A 19,417-nucleotide genomic window follows, 5' to 3' on the forward strand; every position below is an offset into this window, starting at 1 on the left:
ACTGGAGTGTTTCAAGCGTAGGTTTGACATATACTTAATATATGTATATGATTTATTTCAGTATATAAATAGAAGCTTCCTCGTGTGGACCAACAGGCCTCTTGCAGCTTCATGTCTTATGTATATATTATACAATTCTGATACGGCAAGAATTTGTCTTAAAAGAAACACAAATATGGTAGTAATACATAAGGTTCAATACATAACACATATACATAAGTAATACATAAGATTCTGCCCGAAACGCTGCGCGTACTAGTGGCTTTACAAGATTGTAATTACCATATTATGTATCCTCACAATCCCAATGTACCTTCTTGTATATATATATAAATAAATAAATAAATAATATTCCGCCGGTAAAGGCTTCAGCAAATCTAGTAGAAAGTGACGTTTGTACTCAAGTGAGTTTTTGTAGTGTAGTTGTGTTTTTTTTTTTTTTAAGTGTGTTGCGACCTCGAAAGTTGGTTGAGTATGAGTGATTGGTGGGAAGAAGTGGGTGACAGTAAGACTCAATGGACACGGCCATATTTGTGCGTACGCCAGCTAGCCAGCCCGTGTACCTGCCTCTTAAGCTATCAATACGCGCGACGTCACACACCATGACGTCACCGGCTTACTCGTTTCTCGCATGCTCATTGGCGTATATGTGTGTGACGTCAGGCCAAATATCGCCGTCATCTCACGTCCCTGAGTGGCCGACACTGAGCATTTAACTTTGTGACGTTCTCATTGGTAGAATGAAGGTCTCGTTTTCCAGCTGCGAAAATGACTGGCGGACTCGACCCGCGTCATCCCCCCTCCCCCCCCTTTACGTCACACAGCTGACGTCACGTCCAGCTGATCGCTGCCGAGGATGTGAGTCCGTAATGGCGCCTCAACCGCCTAAAATGACCCAAAAACAACCCCTCAGAAGAAGATTATTCCCCATTTTATAACTTATCCCGCACCACTACTCATCTAACTACCTCATGCCTTGGCCTCAAGTAATGTCCTTACGAAATAAAGTGGAAATAAAGGCAAACACATGTAGGGTTAGGCCAGGGAGCACAGGTAGTCGGCGAGGAGCATCACAGGGAGTCGGCGCGGGCTTCCCCTTCATGATCGCAATTTGGTATCAGTTTGCTGCGCTTTGTTCACGGGGGAGGACGTGGGCGGTGTCGCGGCGCGGTTTTCTTCCATTATATCTCCATTTTTTATAGTGACAACTTTCGTATTTAATTCTTAGTGACACAAAGGGTAACTTGATACACTTGCTTCGTTTTGGCGCGGGTAAATTGAGGTGTTTAGCGGGAGAGAAGTGAAATAAATGTGAGGGCTGAGAGAGAGAGAGAGAAGGCTCTTGTGATGCAAGCTTTGGCCTTATTGTGTGTTATACGCCAAGCTGTAAGCTGGACTTGTGTGGACTTACCGTGTGCCAACATGTGGACGTGGAGCGTCTTATCTGGTGGAAATGTTCAGTGTGATAAGTGACAAATGTGGTTTTCTTGGTCGAAAAGTTGGTAATGGGGGGCCAAGCCGGCCGCCCACGTTATAGTGGGGGTCCCCAGGCTGCTGCCCCCATGGTGTAGTGGGGTCCCCAGGCTGCCCCCATGGTGTAGCGGGGTCCCCAGGCTGCTGCCCCCATGGTGTAGCGGGGTCCCCAGGCTGCTGCCCCCATGGTGTAGCGGGGTCCCCAGGCTGCTGCCCCCATGGTGTAGTGGGGTCCCCAGGCTGCCCCCATGGTGTAGCGGGGTCCCCAGGCTGCCCCCATGGTGTAGCGGGGTCCCCAGGCTGCCCCCATGGTGTAGCGGGGTCCCCAGGCTGCTGCCCCATGGTGTAGCGGGGTCCCCAGGCTGCCCCCATGGTGTAGCGGGGTCCCCAGGCTGCCCCCATGGTGTAGCGGGGTCCCCAGGCTGCCCCCATGGTGTAGTAGGGTCCCCAGGCTGCTGCCCCCATGGTGTAGTGGGGTCCCCAGGCTGCCCCCATGGTGTAGCGGGGTCCCCAGGCTGCCCCCATGGTGTAGTGGGGTCCCCAGGCTGCCCCCATGGTGTAGCGGGGTCCCCAGGCTGCCCCCATGGTGTAGTGGGGTCCCCAGGCTGCCCCCATGGTGTAGCGGGGTCCCCAGGCTGCCCCCATGGTGTAGCGGGGTCCCCAGGCTGCCCCCATGGTGTAGCGGGGTCCCCAGGCTGCCCCCATGGTGTAGCGGGGTCCCCAGGCTGCCCCCATGGTGTAGCGGGGTCCCCAGGCTGCCCCCATGGTGTAGCGGGGTCCCCAGGCTGCCCCCATGGTGTAGCGGGGTCCCCAGGCTGCCCCCATGGTGTAGCGGGGTCCCCAGGCTGCCCCCATGGTGTAGCGGGGTCCCCAGGCTGCCCCCATGGTGTAGCGGGGTCCCAGGCTGCCCCCATGGTGTAGCGGGGTCCCAGGCTGCCCCATGGTGTAGCGGGGTCCCAGGCTGCCCCCATGGTGTAGCGGGGTCCCAGGCTGCCCCCATGGTGTAGCGGGGTCTCAGGCTGCCCCCATGGTGTAGCGGGGTCCCAGGCTGCCCCCATGGTGTAGCGGGGTCCCAGGCTGCCCCCATGGTGTAGCGGGGTCCCAGACTGCCCCCATGGTGTAGCGGGGTCCCAGACTGCCCCCATGGTGTAGCGGGGTCCCAGGCTGCCCCCATGGTGTAGCGGGGTCCCAGGCTGCCCCATGGTGTAGCGGGGTCCCAGGCTGCCCCCATGGTGTAGCGGGGTCCCAGGCTGCCCTTACTCCTACTGCTGAACAGCTTTTTAAATTTTCTTTGGCTTTGAAAATGGTTTGTAAGTACATTGAAAGTGTTGAAAGATGAATGTTTTATTCAGAACTGAAACCATTACAGATTTTGAACGGTGAACAAACTATTGTTCATAAAGTTGAAAACAACTTAATTTTGGCCTAAGCTTGCAGCCAGGGGTTACACTGACTTTGTTGTCTTGGAAGATATTCCTAAATAGTGTTTTATTCCTGTTACCAAGTGACTCTGTGTGCTGAAGTATTTTATGGTAGTGTTCAGTGCCATATTAAAACTATTTACTGTACTGTATAGTGAAGAGATAAGCTGTCATATGTGGATGAGTTGTCACAGTGCAGGAAGGAAAGTGTTGAAACATATGGTGGTATTCCTGAATCTTTGTGAAAGTTACCATGGAGAATTTTGTTTAATGGTATCTTGTACAGTACAGAAACTGTGTGGATTTAGCGAGTTGAAAGAATAACCTTGCGATTGTGAAAATACAAGTGCTTGAGAAGTCGTGATCCTGTGCTGACATTTATTAAATTACAGTATACTATGCAATGTAAAATAATACACTCTGAGAGGTGACAATCTAGTGCTTGATTACAGTTATTTTCTTTTCTTTTCAGGTTCAGCCCAAAACAAAACAAAAAAATGTTTTCCTTCCACAAACCTAAGGTGTATAGATCTACAACTGGCTGCTGCATTTGTAAAGCCAAGTCCAGCAGGTTAGTAATCACTGATTAGTTTACGTTTGTCATACGGCACCGGGTATTACAGTGGTTAGTACCATATCTGACTTGCTCTATAAGTTAGAAAAATGGGTTTGAATTCTGAGCAGAGGGTGTGATGGTTGGTTATTATTCCTTTATTGTTTGCTCCTGGGCACCCTTTAGTACTTTGGGACCTGGTTATTAAGTTTGATTATTCTGGTTTAAAACTACTGTACTAGGAAAAAACATAGGACTAATATGTGATGTGGTCGCTTATAATGAACAAAAAACCTGCTCCTAAACTGATTAGACCAGTGGCTACCAACCTGTTTGGAATAGTAATATTTTCTAATACAAACTATACTGTACTACAAAAAAAACTTGGGGGGGGTCACAACCCACTGGTTGGAAACCACTGGACTATTGTGATTCTAATTGCATGTCCAGCTTTCCATTGTTGTCCTCTTGTTCTATCCCTTTTATTTAAATAGGCTTCCTTTGTTCAATTTGTCTATTCCCCTCAGGATCTTGTGCAGTATGTACCTCCCCTCTTGTAAGGGCGAGTTTTCTCAAACTCTTCATAAATGAGATCTCTGAATTCTGGTACTGTACTTATTATCTAGTTGCAAATCTGAACTTACTGAAGTTTGCCTATGCTTCACATTGTGGGTGTTCCATGCTGGTGCTGCATGCTCAAGTAATGATCTCACATTGGCATGTTTGAGTGCTAAACTAAAAAAAAAAGGTGCCTTTAAAATATTTCTAAACTTTCTCCATGTTATCTTTTCCACTTCATATGCTCATACTTATCTTAATTTTGCTCTTTTTTTTCTGTAACTAAATATAATTTTGCCATCAGTCTGGTTTTGAAATGTTGGAGCATCTTCATCATTCTGGTTTTGAGTTACAAATTAACTCGTACAGTATTTATAATATGGTCATAGATGAGGAGAGGTTAGAGGTATTAAATGTCAAAGCTTGAAGATAGAAGAAAGAGGCGAGTGACTCACTGCTGTACTTACAAAATAGTAACAGGCATCGACAAAATTGATAAAAAATAAATTCTTGGGACCTAGAACTCCAAGAACAAGAGGTCATAGATTTAAGATAGCTAAACAATGATGCTGAAAAAAAATAGAAAATTCACATTTAGTGGTAGCTGGTCGGAACAAATGAGGTGGCGAAGGCAAAAACTGTTAGTAGTTTCAAAGCATTATGACAGTGCCGGGAAGACTGGACCTCACGAGCATAGCTCTCATCCCGGAAGTACACTTGGGCAACAACAAAAGTGACTTGAGTAGAGTGTAATCTGGACATAAAATTAAAAGGGAATTTAGCAGTCCCACACAGACTGGCAATTAGTGCACACAGCAGATAAAACAGACAGACTGCTAACTAGCATGGATGAAAAATGTACTAAAAGAGAGGAAGATGAGGGGAAATGATGAAAACTATGAATGAAACTAGGGGGAATGTCACTAAAGCAGTCTTAAAAGTTTCTGTACTTGTGCCAGAGACTGTTATGACCCTCGAAAAGATCTATGTAAATGAGTTTTGGTGGATATGAATTGGAGCTGCCTCATTTTGGCCTTTTGTACTTTATTTCTATGGACTTCTGTTTTTAAATTGGCAATAAGTTATAGGGGAAAATGGGATATTAATTTAATTAAGCATAGCTGACCTCTTGCATTCTCATTGAACTAAAAGGTATACCAGTGATGTATTAGGTTGACGGAAAAATGTATTACATGCACTGAAAAGGGAAATGGTCTATAAAATGCCTAGAGAATGGCTGCTCTACATGCAGTATCCACATCAATATTAAACATAAAAAAAGAGTGGTGTCTAGTTTCATTGCATATTCAAGGGTTCAGTCACCCTGGTGCAAGTCTGTGAAATATAAAATATTGCACATTTGTAAAGGAATTTTACAACCTTAAGATGTATATTATGGTCTATATTATATCTCATTTCATTTCCCTGCTATGTAGTAGGCAACTCTTCTAAAAGAGCATACCTGGTTCCCATTTGGCCCAATGGGTGGTATCGGAGAGATGAGCCGGGTACAGCATCTCGGTGTACGGTGCCTCATTCCTTGATAGTTACGTAGTTATGAACTGATAATAAAATATGTATCAGTACTTACTATTTTTTTATGTTCATATGCAGTAATTTGATGTGACACTTTCATGCAGCAAGAGGATTTAAGCCGGACATGCATGTTTGGTGGCTTCTTGTTCCCCCCACTGACTATTAAAGTCACTATTATTATGAAAAACAGGATGTCATGCTTGGCATTCATTTGAGGCATTTTCATCTAATTTAGAGATGCTTGTTTTAGTTGTCTATAGACTGAAAATGGGGCTGTTTTTGGGTATCAGTCTCTGAACCATTTATTACCCATAATACAACTGCCTCAGTGTTATCCTACAGTTTAAGGGCTGTACGTCTATCTGAAAACTTAAGAACAAATTAAATCAGATATAACCTCTTAAATTTGTGTATAAATATTTCATCGTAAGAACTTGGCTCTGGATTATGGAAAAACCAACTTTATAATCTATTTAAACTTGTCTAGTACAGTATGTAGATACCATTCATGTTTCAATAAGCTTCTCTTATTATATTAAAAGAATTCTTAGATATTTTGTCTCCTATGCACTGGTACAAGTGCTGCTTTTTTTTTTTTTTTTTTGGTGTGGGTCTCTGTATTAGTATTTTAGAATACTGTACAGTGTTGAAATTTAGCTATACTGCTATTGCAGTACATGGTATATGGAAAAAATTATTTACTTTCCAGAAGCCTCCAAAAGTCCAAACTTTTTCTACTTTCACATCTATTGTTTGTCTGGATATTACTACCTTATTTGATGGCTAACTACAATGATACCAGTGATTCTATTCAGCTGCATTACCAATATCTCATCCCATATTTACTTAAATTGACCTTGTTTAACACAACAATCTTGTTACTGTATAATGGAAACACAAATTGAACAATCTAGTTAGTTTCTGTGCTGCTTTCTGGCAGACCATACAATACATATGCTAAGACCAGCATGCATTGATCCTCTGCAAGTAATGGACACTGGCCTGTAGTTCAGTGCCTCCTGTCTATCACCCTTCTTGAATATCGGGACTACATAAGCCGTCTTCCAAATTTTTGACAGTTCACCTGTTACCAGTGATTTGTTATAAACCATGTAAGGCAGTGCATATATTTTTTTGACAATAGTGTTTAGCAATCTACCATGACAATGTGACTGTATCTGAGTGTGTCAGATTGTCTAAGGTGTGTGATGACTGTTTATGAACTACGATTGATTGTTGACATTGACTTTCTAGGGACTGATGATCTTTCCTGATTATGGTAACTAGTGTCTTGTAATGTGTGCTTGTCCAATATCCAATTGTGTCTGGTGATTGGTATGTGTCGAATGTTCCTATAGAGGGCCAAACATCTGAGAACTGGGTACTGCTTTTTGATCTGTTTCCTTGTACATATAATAATGCATACAATGAATCACACTAACATGGCTGAAAATTAGACAAGTACTGTATAGTGTTGAAATAAAAGTGGCGTAATATGTACCTTGATATACATGTTTTGGTTAACATCTAAATACGTGGGTACAGTACTGCACAAGTACTGGACTGTGGTGTCATTTTATAGGGCAATGTTCCCTCTGATACATACCATGTGTTTCCATTATGATAATTTCTAGTTTTAAATCCAATTTTGAATCAAATGATTCTCTCCCATGTACAATGATGAGGCAATTCACATGTATAACTTTTAGGTATGATACAAAAAATTAAATGTTAAATTTATTTACCTTTTTAAACAAAATACAAGCATCAAGGTGTTTAATTTCTTTGTGTGCTGATTCTGTTCTTATAACTTGGTATTTTTATACAGGATATATTGTACTGTACTATTAGTTTCATATTTAGTTAATTAATTTACATTAAAAAAATTTTGCAGCTCAAGATTCACAGATTCCAAGAAGTATGAAGATGACTTTGTTGACTGTTTCAACTTGAAAGAGAGAAGGTCGGGCGAAATTTGCAATGCATGTGTACTTCTGGTAAAGCGTTGGAAGAAGCTGCCAAAGGGAACAGATCGCAACTGGCATCATGTAAGCTGCAATTTTTTACATTGTTCTGTATATTATTATATTTTGTTAACGTATTGATAAATTGGTATTTGCAGATATCGGATACCTGAAAGTTTAATGTTTGTATATATTTTGATCTTTACTTGTAGTAGAAATTTTTTAATTGTCAATATCTCTCTCTTGTAGGTGGTGGATGCAAGAGCTGGCCCAGGTACCAAGTCCCTCACTAAATTTAAGAGTAAGAAGCTAAAAAAGAATCTTGTAAATCCAGATAAACCATTAAAAGATAAAATAAAAAAGAAGCATCGGTAAGTACTCATAATGCTGTTAAAGTTATTTTAGTGTGGGTATTTATTGAACAATAGTATAGGTGCCCATGTAACCCCATCCGTGGCTCTTCAGTTGTACTGTAGTTTCATATTCCCAACTAGTGTTTTCCGTCCATGAATTTCCCTTCCCATACTTCTCTCTTCCTTCTTTCACTTGTTTACACATACAAATGCACAAGTAAATTCTAGGCAGACACTCCAAATGATATTTTGGAATGTGACAAAAAACAAATTAGTTATATAAATGTCAATTCAAGAAGGAAGTCAGAAGTATTAAAAAAAAATCCTTTATCAAGGAGATAATACAGAGAAGTAAAGGAATGCATGGAAGAAATGTAAAGAACAAACCAATTGGTAGAGCTAAAAATTTGTTCTCAGGAGTAGGATAGTATCTGGATGGTCATTGGTTACTGTACATAGAAAGAGGTCACAAAACTGTCAGGCACTCTTGAATATACTACAGTTGGTTGAGAACAGACTACCTCATAACATACATATATTATTACCATATTCCAACTTTCATATCAGTCTTTAGAATAAAAGTTATTAAATGTAGTGAATGTTAGATATTAAAAAACAAAAAATTAAATACCACTGATCCATTCATTACAGTACAGTACTGTATATCATTTACACTATATATCAGGTAAATAAGCACCACTATAGTCCAACATTCATACCCACTCTTTCATAAGAAAGTGTACAGTGTTCCTCAATAATTGTCATAAACAAATGCATTTTCTCCTTACAGACTACTTCACAGCTTTGTCCTATTACATGCATGAGCTATGCGCTTCCTTACACAATCACTCGGCGTGTCTCCCTATCATCTTCCTGGCATTCCTCCTACACTCAAGTTCATTTTACCAATTACCAATTAAACTCTTTACCAATTTACAATAATTGATTATGCCCAAACCATCTCTCTACACTTCAATCTTTCGGTTTATTAAATTGAACTTATTGCTATGACATTTTCACTCTTAATTCTTCTAATACTATTCATATCTTTATATTATCAATTTCTACTGCTCTAGCTCTGATTTGTAATCTTTATTCCATACCATCATCTGCATTTGTACAAGTCTTCAATGCTTCTCCATGGAGGTCTTTAGCCGCATCTATTCCAATCTCTTTTCTAACCAGAATTTTCATCACACCAACTACTTCCCTTCTCTGATTGTACACTCGACTTCATTTGCACAAAATTGATCACACATTAGAATGATTTAAACTCCATTTTAAGCACTTTTCCATTTACATTTATTTCACATAATATCATTTGTACATTAAAATAATATTAAATACATGTATGTACAGTATGTATGATGACCGAAGTATGATGTATGGTTTCTGTTAAAAAAAGAAAATTGTAGAAAATGATCGAGTTGGTGACATTGCCAGATGAAATTTGATATGGAATTGAATATGATCTGTCTCAATTAGTCTGGTTGAGGGAGAATAGTCAGTACTGTACTCTACTTATTACAAAACCAATGATAATTGACTTGTACCATATTAAATTATTTAGTTGAAAATTTTAAACATTGCACATATTTTAATTTTGTATTTAGTCCTAATAAATATTGGTACTATATGGTTCACTGTATGGAATGCATCTCTGTATTGAACTGAGTGTACTGTAGTGTTGACATCTTTTGGCTAATGGTCTAAAGTTATTATTGGTTATAATGCTCTGTAAACGGTTAAATTGCCCAAGACGAAGCTAAACACTTTCTCCCAAGTACAAATACAAGAGTTTATATGATTTATTTTAACCAGAATTTGAGCAGCAGTTAACCTACCAGAATATACATGTTGTATTCTTAATTTGATATAAAATTAAACTTTGGCCTATGTTTAATTCTTAAGATTTTTTATTATATTTTCCCACTTGTATAGTACTGTATGTAATAAAGCATGCTATGTACGTGTTAGTAAATTTGTAATTTCTGCATTAATCAGGTACATTCGAAAAGTGGGCAGAGAGACTTCTCCAGGAGCACTGAGTGATGATGTTGCTGTTGGCGACGAAAGATTAAGCGAGGGCTCGGGCCCCTCTGTTCCTGGTTCGTTGGCACCTTCACCTTACCCATCCCCTTACCCTTCCGAAGATGACGCAGATTCCCAAGATCGCACTTTAATCTCAGGTGCTAGTAAAAGGAAGACCACCATTCCAGCCCAGTATCAACTAAGCAGTTTTGTGGATCTGTCATACTGGAAACAGTGAGTATTATTTATAATGATTTTGCAGAGTATTTTCATGAACATGTTTTCATCCAGTATGCTGTTTCCTACTGGATTAGAGGGATGGCATTTCTATCCTTATATAATTACTACCACCCAAATCCCTGGCCATTTGGGCTGGAGAGTAGTGACAGTCTTGCTTCATGTAGGTCAGCTTTCAATTCCTGACCGTCCAAGTGATTGGGCACCATTCCTGACCCCCGTCCCATTCCAAATCCTTTATCCTGATCCTTCCAAGTGCTACACAGCGGTAATGAATTTGCTCTTTCTCCTGAAAGTTCCCTTCCCTACCACCCATATCACCCATTCTTTCCGCTTTCTTTAACCATGTGTGTGTGCTTCATTATTTGTTTTTAAATTGCCTACAATCATTAAGTATTTTTGTCTGAATTTACCTGAGGGTCACTAACACACTACAGTAGTGGCCACAACGAGAACTGGAAGCAGTCTGCTTCTTAAAGGAACTCATTATTTGTCCTAATAATTTTATTGAGCTGGATTTTGAAAATCAGCAGTGGTTTGGCATTGATGACTTTGGCGGATAGGTGATTGCATGGGTTTATAACCCTTCTGGTGAAATAGTATCTCCTGTTTTCTATTCTACGTTGTGGCTTGTTGAGATTGAAACCCTCGCTCCATGTTTGTTACATCTCACCTGTTAAAGAAGTTGTCTGGGTTAATATCCTCCAAATTGTTCAGTGCAGTACATACTGTATTTTTGAGTTTCAATGAGATGACCCCAGTTATGTCTGGTTTGCAGTGTTGTTATCCCTGGGCTCTCAATGGTTCCTGGTACGAGATTCGACTTTGTTCTGGAATGATTTTGATCACCCATCTGCGGAGACCTCTCTGAAGACGAGGTCTCCATGCCTGGATACAATAATCCAGAGAGATGTTGAGCTGAATAGCTATCTTCTTTAACATGAAGTCAAAGGATTGTTTGACTATTCCTATATCTTTTTTTTTTTTTTATACTGCGGTTTCCAGTGTTGTACAACTTTCAGTGATTGGTGAATTCTGACTCCAAGGTCCTTTTCTTCATCAGTCCACTGCAAATGTAATATTGTTGATTTGGTAGGTGTGACATTCACTGTTATGCTACCTCATGTGATTTAGCTGTAGTGGCCCAGAGAAGTGCTTTTTCTCAGTTGAAATGAGGCGAGGTGCTGCACGGAAATAACTGTTATGTATTTTCATTGTTTCTCTGTTTGTTTATTTAGCTTTCATTCGAACAAGTTGTATTGATGTGTCAAAGGTTGTGGTCATGATGTATAACTTAAAATGTATTTATTCATACTAATATGTAAGCCAGAATCTTACAAGTTTAGTGGCTCTGAGTTTTGCCACCCTGTACATTCAGACACTGGATGGTGATGTGCCAGACATGGTCCTCATCTTTCACGATGGCTCTAGTGAGGGACTCCCCCCTTTCCTTTTTCTACTACTGCACTTAGAGACCTATTTCTCTATAATGCTTGCACCATGTTCTCCGTTATTTTCATATGATATTTTAATTGCTGCTCCTTATTTTCTGATACAATATCACCATCGGACTTACTGCAAATTTCCAAACCTACTCTTTATTTTCTGCGATGTTTAGTAATGTCTATGTGAACCTTAACACTTTTGCGCTCTCGGCGTTCAAAAAAAAATCATACCCTATGCACTTTCGGCGGTTCGCGCGCCTACGCGGTAAGACCGAAAAAGTGTACACTCTTTTGACTGTCCTGACAATAATTGAAGGTGCACGTATTTAAATTTGGTATCACTGTGTTCGCAATAAAATTGTCTACAAGAACATACCTATAAAATGCCGCCAAAGCATAAGGACTATCAACACCAAATAAAAAACTATTCAGATCACTCGCCGAGAGCGCCAAACAGCAACAAAATGTTTCCACTCTCTTAATGGTTGCGAAGCCTACAGTTGTCCTACATCGCTAATTGTGGTATCATTGGAATCGCAATAAAATTCTCTACGCGGACATATGCATATAAATATAGATTCAATGTCGTAGCCCACCCAAAACAGTGTGGGAAGTGGCCGAAGTGTTACCCGCGGCGGCATATCGGCGAAATTCGCTTTGAAAAGTGTATATTCAATTCACTGTCCTGACATTATTTGTCGATGTATGTATTTCATTTTTGTACCAATGTGCTCGCAATAGAATGTTCTATAAGAACATAAGTATTAAAGGTCACATAAGGATGTGTTCGACCGGCAACATATATAAAAACTATGTCGATTATACTCGTCGTGTCAATAATACAATTGTTTTACCACGATGATTCACTGCCACGCTGTTCTCTTTAATAAGCTGTTCGGCTATTAGAGAAAACGTAAATTTCATGGCGAACATTTGTAAACTATTCCCAAGTTGATCGGATAATAAATGGATTTTATACAAATATTTTTTCTCGTGACTCCCGAGAGGGGCACACGTGCGGTGTGATTAATAATATTGGTGACAACGACGGTCTTCTGGGATGCGCGAAAGTGTTTACAATTTTCCCACATTTCAGTTATCTTGCATTTTGCTGAAGTGCACTTTTCTCTATAAGAACTTCCAATTAACAATGAGTAAAACAATACTCGTAACAGTAAAATCTACACGTTGGCATAATCTTTCACTTATTTAATTAATTTTTTTCAGGGAAAAAGTATGCTGTGGCTTAATCTTCCGAGGAGACTGTGGCGAGGTGCTGATAGACCCCAGATTTTTCCACCCGTGTTCTTGCCGAATAAAAAATCTTGAAATGTCTCCAACACCAACTCCTATCTCAACTCCACTTGCTTCATCTGGAGCATCTGATGGAGGCAGTACCTATGAAGACGAGATTTTTGACATGTCCGAGGTAAATTTGCATGAAGATGAAGATTATCAAGATTCTGATTCCTTAGATGAGCGACTAGATGAACCTTACTACTCGTCTCCTACCAATTCTCCTTCAGGCCCGCTCATGACGCATTTATCAACAGGACTTGCAAGTTAACTATAGTGTTAATTAGTGGGCAAAAATTAATGACTAACTACCTATTTAATTATTGGTAGACATGTACCTTTTTTATTATTTAGATATGACAAATTTCCATGATCAATATTAGTGTTCTGAATTTTATTTATTATTCATGGGTCCAAGACTTGTATTTTTCAGGGTTGATAGATAAATTTTGAAAAACGATACAAAAAAAAAAAAGTTTTTATAAATATATATAAATATATATATTTGGCACAGAGCAAGGCTGCAGCCCCTCTCAACCTTTTATAGTCTTGTTATGACAATCTTTTTCATGGCAATACTCGTCTTGCTGCACCAAATACGCCGTCCACTTCTGCAAGCAGTTAACCAAGTGTACACAATAAAAACTGAATCGGTAAATATTTGAATACAAAACAATATTTTATATCTGCTATTTTTTACCTTTTAGAATCTTTGTATCAGATTAGAAAAGTTTTGGTCCTTAGCTGCATTCAGATTTTATTGTGTGAAGGTTCAATGCAATGCATTCAATGTAATTTGAATCCCAGCTCAGTCTTTGGAATATAAAACCATTAAACGCCCATGCAAGCTTTAAATAATTAAACTAAATGGTGTATGGGTTGTTTGAGGTAACGTTCCCGGTGCTGTGTATGGTGCTGCTGCTGCTGCTGCTGCTGATGACGGTCCGGTGCGGTGGGACGGTTCTAGGATCTCCATATCAGGGAGTGGGCTCGGCTGCCTCTTGTCCTCAGGTCACAAGGCTCATGTGCTCAGTCCACCAGTCACTGGCTCCTCTCGCTAATCTCATTACATTTCTTCCCTTTTGTACTAGAGGGTCTGTTTCATCATTCTTTCCCACTAAATACTGTCATAAAAACTATTCTCTAATAAGTGAATGGCAAATGAGCAGCAAAGTGCATTGTTAGGAAATGGTTAGTAGAAAAATGGTACAAATTCAGAATCTTCAGTTTGTACTTGCAGAAATGCTGTTCATGTTAAGAAATAATGAATGTCTTGCACAAGTAAGTATTTTGCAATATTTAGACCTGTGCAAGGAATATTAATATTAGAGACCAGAGACAATAAGAGGCGGTCTTCCTGCCTCCCATGCCTAGGGCTGTACGCTACATTGCACTCGTTCCTGTATATCCCCCCCCCCCCTAGTCCTCTTGGTTTTTGAGGTTGGGGCAGTACAAAATCTTTGTCTTGTGAGCCTACTCTCATCTCTTTTGTTACTCAACTGTGACTACATTTCTAAAGAATTTCTACTAAGTAGGGGTTCTCTTTTTATATATAAAACATAAAGCAAGTATTTTTAGCTAATTAAATATTTTTTAACTGATTTTCATAAATGCATAATGTGTTGTGCTCAACATTTTTTTTATTTTTCCTCCCCCTAATATGGAGCCAGATGACGGTGTAACCGACTTGCCTGCCATATTGCAAATTTAGATGAATTAATCCCAAACCTGAATCTAGTCTTCAAACATATTAATGTTAAGGACTTGATAAAACAAAAAAATTAACAGATGGCCCTCAGTATTACAAGGTACAAGTTAGCTTCTTTTATATTGCCACACTATGCGCTTGTTAGCACACATGAGCGGTGCTGTCCTGATGCTCGCTGCAATATGAATCTCTGGCATCGTGGATGGTACGTAGGAGAACAGGCAATGTTATTGATGCATGTGTATGGACAATTCCATGGATGACACAGGTATATTTAAAACAAAAAAGAAAGATATAAGAATGCTTGGTTCCGAGTTGGTCCAAGCTCTTGTGTCAACCAAGGAAAATGTCCAAGGAATCAATGCAGAAACCAAGGACCACTTGGTACAGGATTGGAATAAGCTTATGGCTCAAAAATGACAATTGTTGACCTAGTTATAAATATATTTTTGTCAGTGGCTAAAATTTTTAACGACTTTTGGGAGCTTAATTTATTCAAAAACGTGTAATTTTTAATGATGTTGTGTGGTTCATTAACACTAATGTAATTGGTGTATTGACCATAAATTTTTTAGTAATTCATTATTATTAAAAGATTATTTGTTTGTATTAAGTTATGTATTTATTGAGCTACAAGTTGGCCTTGTAAAGGATTCCAATATACTGTACTGAGTATGAAAACATTGTCAGCCCTAGGAGCTAAAGCTCTCCCAAAGACTGTGATTAATTTCAATATTGATGGATGTTTTAAGGTAAACTGAGATTAGAGGCATGTTTTCTATATAATGCAATCTGGAAAAATTTGTACATGCATTGCATTCCAAAGATTAAGTGTATAATATTATTAATATTTCTTAATAAATATTTACAATAGACATGAATCTGACACTTCATCTTTCCTTTGTGTCAGTGACCATTGCATTTCTGATTTCTGATTATAATTTATTGTCTAATTTAATTCAGGTATACTACTTAAGTGGGTAAATTGCAATGTGACAAGGTGTCACTCACAGCGTATGCCTGTGACAAAGTGTCAGTCACAGCATATGACAAGGTGTCAGTTACATAGCATATGCTTGTGACAAAGGGTAGGCATATGCCTTCACCCACAGATTATAACCTGGTGTGAATTTCATCACTTGTTATGGTGCCCTTGTTATTTTCTGCAGCTGTTAGCCATATATTACACAATTTGATGTAAAACATAAGATTCTGGCCCATATTACTTACCTCAGTCAGGTTTTGGTAGGAAAGGTGGACCAATATCCAGAGCTGCAATGTGGTTCGTCTGTGGGTGGGGCCAGTTCCAGGGGTGAAGCTGTAGCACACCTCTGGTGCCTGCTTCATTGTCATGACCATGCAATTAGCACAAATGAGACTGCAACTGTACAAAGTGCTATAATTCATGTCACAGTGCTCTTTGTTACCAATGCTCTTTCACAACATTTGTTTTAAAATGTGTGTGAGTAATGTATTTTCTTAAATTATAAACATACACAACAAATGTGCACATACACATATTTATACATACATAATATAATTTTCCAGCCTTATCAGTCTACTGCTAAGTGAGAGAAATTAGATAGTAAACAAAACAAACTGCAGCAAGTCAAGGGCAAGGCTGTTGGTGCAGTCCCTGGTCCAAACCAAACTGAGCTTAATCATCCACTATACAATGCAATCTACCTACAGTATATTTAAAAATACAGTATCTCTTTACATACACATGTACACACATTGCTCACAATGGTGCAAGTATTGTGAAGGACTGGAACATTCATATTTATATGTATATTACATTCATACAATGGTAATAATGAACGCTGCTTTTTGGGTTGTATTTTATGTATTTAAAAGGCCTGTACTTGAACTAGAGCACTTTCTAGGGAGTAACAGCTGCAGCAATTTTCCTACTGCATCTCATAAGTACCTGGGAGGAGTCGGAGCGATCACCACTTGATAATTTGTCAAATGTATTGCTGAATATTTGAGTGTATCCAAGGTAACCTGTTTGCTCATTCAACCAGGTGTCACTCTTTGAGCTTATGTGATATCCATAACTTTGAGCTGTGACTTGCTTTTATTGTCGCCCGGATCCTCGTGGGTGTGTATGGATGGTCATAGGACAGTCAGAGAACAGGTTCTCTTCTCTTGTAACAAGTTGTTTTGTATAATGACAAAGATCCACAATTAAGCTTATTTTTTGAGCTTGAAGTGTGTCCATTTCTCTGTTCACTTATTTAATGTTCTGTAGTTGTGAATGTAGTTATCCTTTTAAAAGTTCAGTACAATAAAGTATTGTATACTACTGTGTATTTTCTGTTTCACGTCCTTAATACCTTCAATATTAACATTAGCAGTTCAATGAAATGCTATTGCATCATCTCTGATTTGATGATTCTAACATTTGTCATATAATCTCTGAAGTTTACATTTTCAATCAGTACAGTATGGTATATGTAAACATTTTAATCCAAGATAACGAACACTATATTGTGGCGAGATTACAAATTACAACAATCTACTAATTTGGATCTCTGGGTAATTCAGCAAAAATCAAGTATAATCCTCTCCAGAAATTTGAATGTGCAAGAATAAACAAGGAAGTTCTCAATCCCTTTATGGGTGGTAAGACAGTGGATAGCACTGAAGGAAGACATTGAAGCCGATTCCATCCACAACATTTAAAGAGAAGTCTGATGAAAAATTTAATATTAAGAGGGGTAACTCGTAGGTGTTCATACCTGTTTAATTGAGAAGGTAGTGGAGGCCAAAACCGTCAATAATTTCAAAGCATTATATGACAGTGCTGAGAAGATGGGACAATACGAACATAGCTCTCATCCTGTAACTTGGGTAATTACCTCGCATGTCAGGTATGAACAGTTAAGAGGCATGGTCTAAAGAATGAGGTTCTTAACACCTAGTCACTGATAGGTAAGCACCTATATTGTCTGAGATGGCAGGATTTTGTATGAATAATAACAGATTGTTAAAACTGCATGTGCAGGCTGTATAATGTTTTTTCCTTCAAATAGGAACCTTTCTAACAAACGTGATCTAACAAGGTAACCCGCTGGGTGGACAGTGCTTCGGATTCGTAGTCCTGAGGTTCCGGGTTCGATCCCCAGTGGAGGCGGAGACAAATGGGCAAAATGTTACTTTCACCCTGATGACCCTATCACCTAGCAGTAAATAGGTACCTGGGAGTTGACCAGCTGCTACAGGCTGCTTCCTGAGGGGTGAGTAACAAAAAGTAGTGTGCGAGGACACTAAGCCCCAAAATCGTCTCGAGAAGATACCCCCTTTTTTTCTTTCTTTTTCTTACACCCATTATTACCCCCCTTCTTATACCCATCCTATCTGTACCTTTTACCTTGCTCACCTTCCTCTTTGAATTTCCTCCTCACCTCTCTCTTAACTTAATTAATGTAAGGCAAGAGACGAGGACTGCCTCCTTCACTTTCATCACAATCAACTTGATGACGGACCGAAACATTGTCGTCTCCTCATCTCATGGTGTGTGGTTAAGTCTTCATTGGAAAATTTTAAAAAGCCAAGAGCTCTAAAAATTAGATTGAAAAGTCTTCATGTCTATTACAAATTCTATTGTCTATTACAATTGGAAGAATACTGTACATGGTTTACTCAGATCTCAACCCGTCCTCAGACCAAATCCATTCCATCCAGAGGTCGACCCCAAAGACGCATTCACCAATTTTAACATGCTGTTCATTCAGAATAGGAATTTTCTCAAATATTAATTAATATTGTTAAATATTAGCATACTGTACATATCTAGGTATTGGTTAGTGTGACAATAATCAGAAAATAGAGCAGTGGCTATTCTGGCTGGTGTTGTACCATTTGCACCTTAAATAAAAAAAAAAGTAAAATAAAGTAAATAAGACTGCATAGGACCTCTACTGTGTGAAAGCTGCGGGTAAAAACCAAAGAATGAAAAACTTTAAACATTTAATATAACAAAATGACTTTAATAACAAAACAAAGCCCCTTATCCACTTGGCGAGAACACAATATTATAAAAAGGAATATAAACACAGGTGAGTTTTAATATTAAGCAAAAAGAGAGGTGCAAATTAATTTATACAAAAGCTACGCATCTACTGTCTCCTGGGAAGGCGACACTATGTGTTACTGCTGAGAACACGAAGTGTATTCTGAGGACTGGACACCGGTGAGCTCCTTTTGTATGGGCCAGCATAGATGGTGCTGATGTGGGTAACCATTGGTCGGCAATTAAACACGCAATTAGAGGTTGAGTGGCGCTGGGTCTCTGCCCAGACAGCAGGTGTCCAGGTCTCTTGGGTACTAGAGGGTGGAGGTGTCTGTCTAGACACTGAGCACATATTGTTGCTGTTGTTGATGTTGATTCCTTATGTTGGAGCATGCAGATACGTTGGTGAATAGGCAGTAAAGGGTACAGGCAAGATCTGCCTAAGCAGGAGATTACCATAACAGTTAGGTTAGGTGTTTAGGCTCTGTTGGCGATTATTTTTATTTGTAGTACATGAATGAAACATTTGCAACTTGTGATTCGAACAAAAGTCGTCAGCAAAGCACTTGTTCCAGAAGTGTTTGGATGTCTTCAATTGTGAGTCGTGTGTGAACAGATTTTCATTCATAAACGGGGTTTGGCGGGTGCATGGAATTGACTTTGGCCCTTATTTATGAGGACGGGCTGCAGATCTTTCTTGGTTTTCTGATGTGTTTTGCAGGGAAGTTTGTGTACTTCAAATAAAGGCCAAGTGAAGTTCCGGCTTTCCTATTGCTTGATAATGCCCGTGCTCACTCCAGTATCAACATCTTCAGCCTCAAATA

At 39.5% G+C, this 19,417-nt stretch overlaps 1 protein-coding gene across 3 annotated transcripts in view; it reads left to right on the forward strand.

The window, feature by feature from the left end:
• LOC123760356 (SIN3-HDAC complex-associated factor) overlaps positions 1-16,883 on the forward strand; it is a 130,247-nt gene extending 113,364 nt beyond the window's left edge. The window contains exons 1-6 of one of the 3 annotated variants that reach the window (XM_069338274.1): positions 975-1,114; positions 3,367-3,465; positions 7,436-7,589; positions 7,755-7,876; positions 9,863-10,123; positions 12,799-16,883. In XM_069338274.1, coding sequence (XP_069194375.1) covers positions 990-1,114; positions 3,367-3,465; positions 7,436-7,589; positions 7,755-7,876; positions 9,863-10,123; positions 12,799-13,138 — 1,101 coding nt within the window. In that variant the 5' untranslated portion in view covers positions 975-989 and the 3' untranslated portion in view covers positions 13,139-16,883. The other 2 variants (XM_045745979.2, XM_045745980.2) reach the window with 2 other exon arrangements.
• The last annotated feature ends 2,534 nt before the right edge of the window (positions 16,884-19,417 follow it).

This window comes from Procambarus clarkii, chromosome 39 (assembly GCF_040958095.1).
Source record: "Procambarus clarkii isolate CNS0578487 chromosome 39, FALCON_Pclarkii_2.0, whole genome shotgun sequence".
NCBI lineage: Eukaryota > Metazoa > Arthropoda > Malacostraca > Decapoda > Cambaridae > Procambarus > Procambarus clarkii.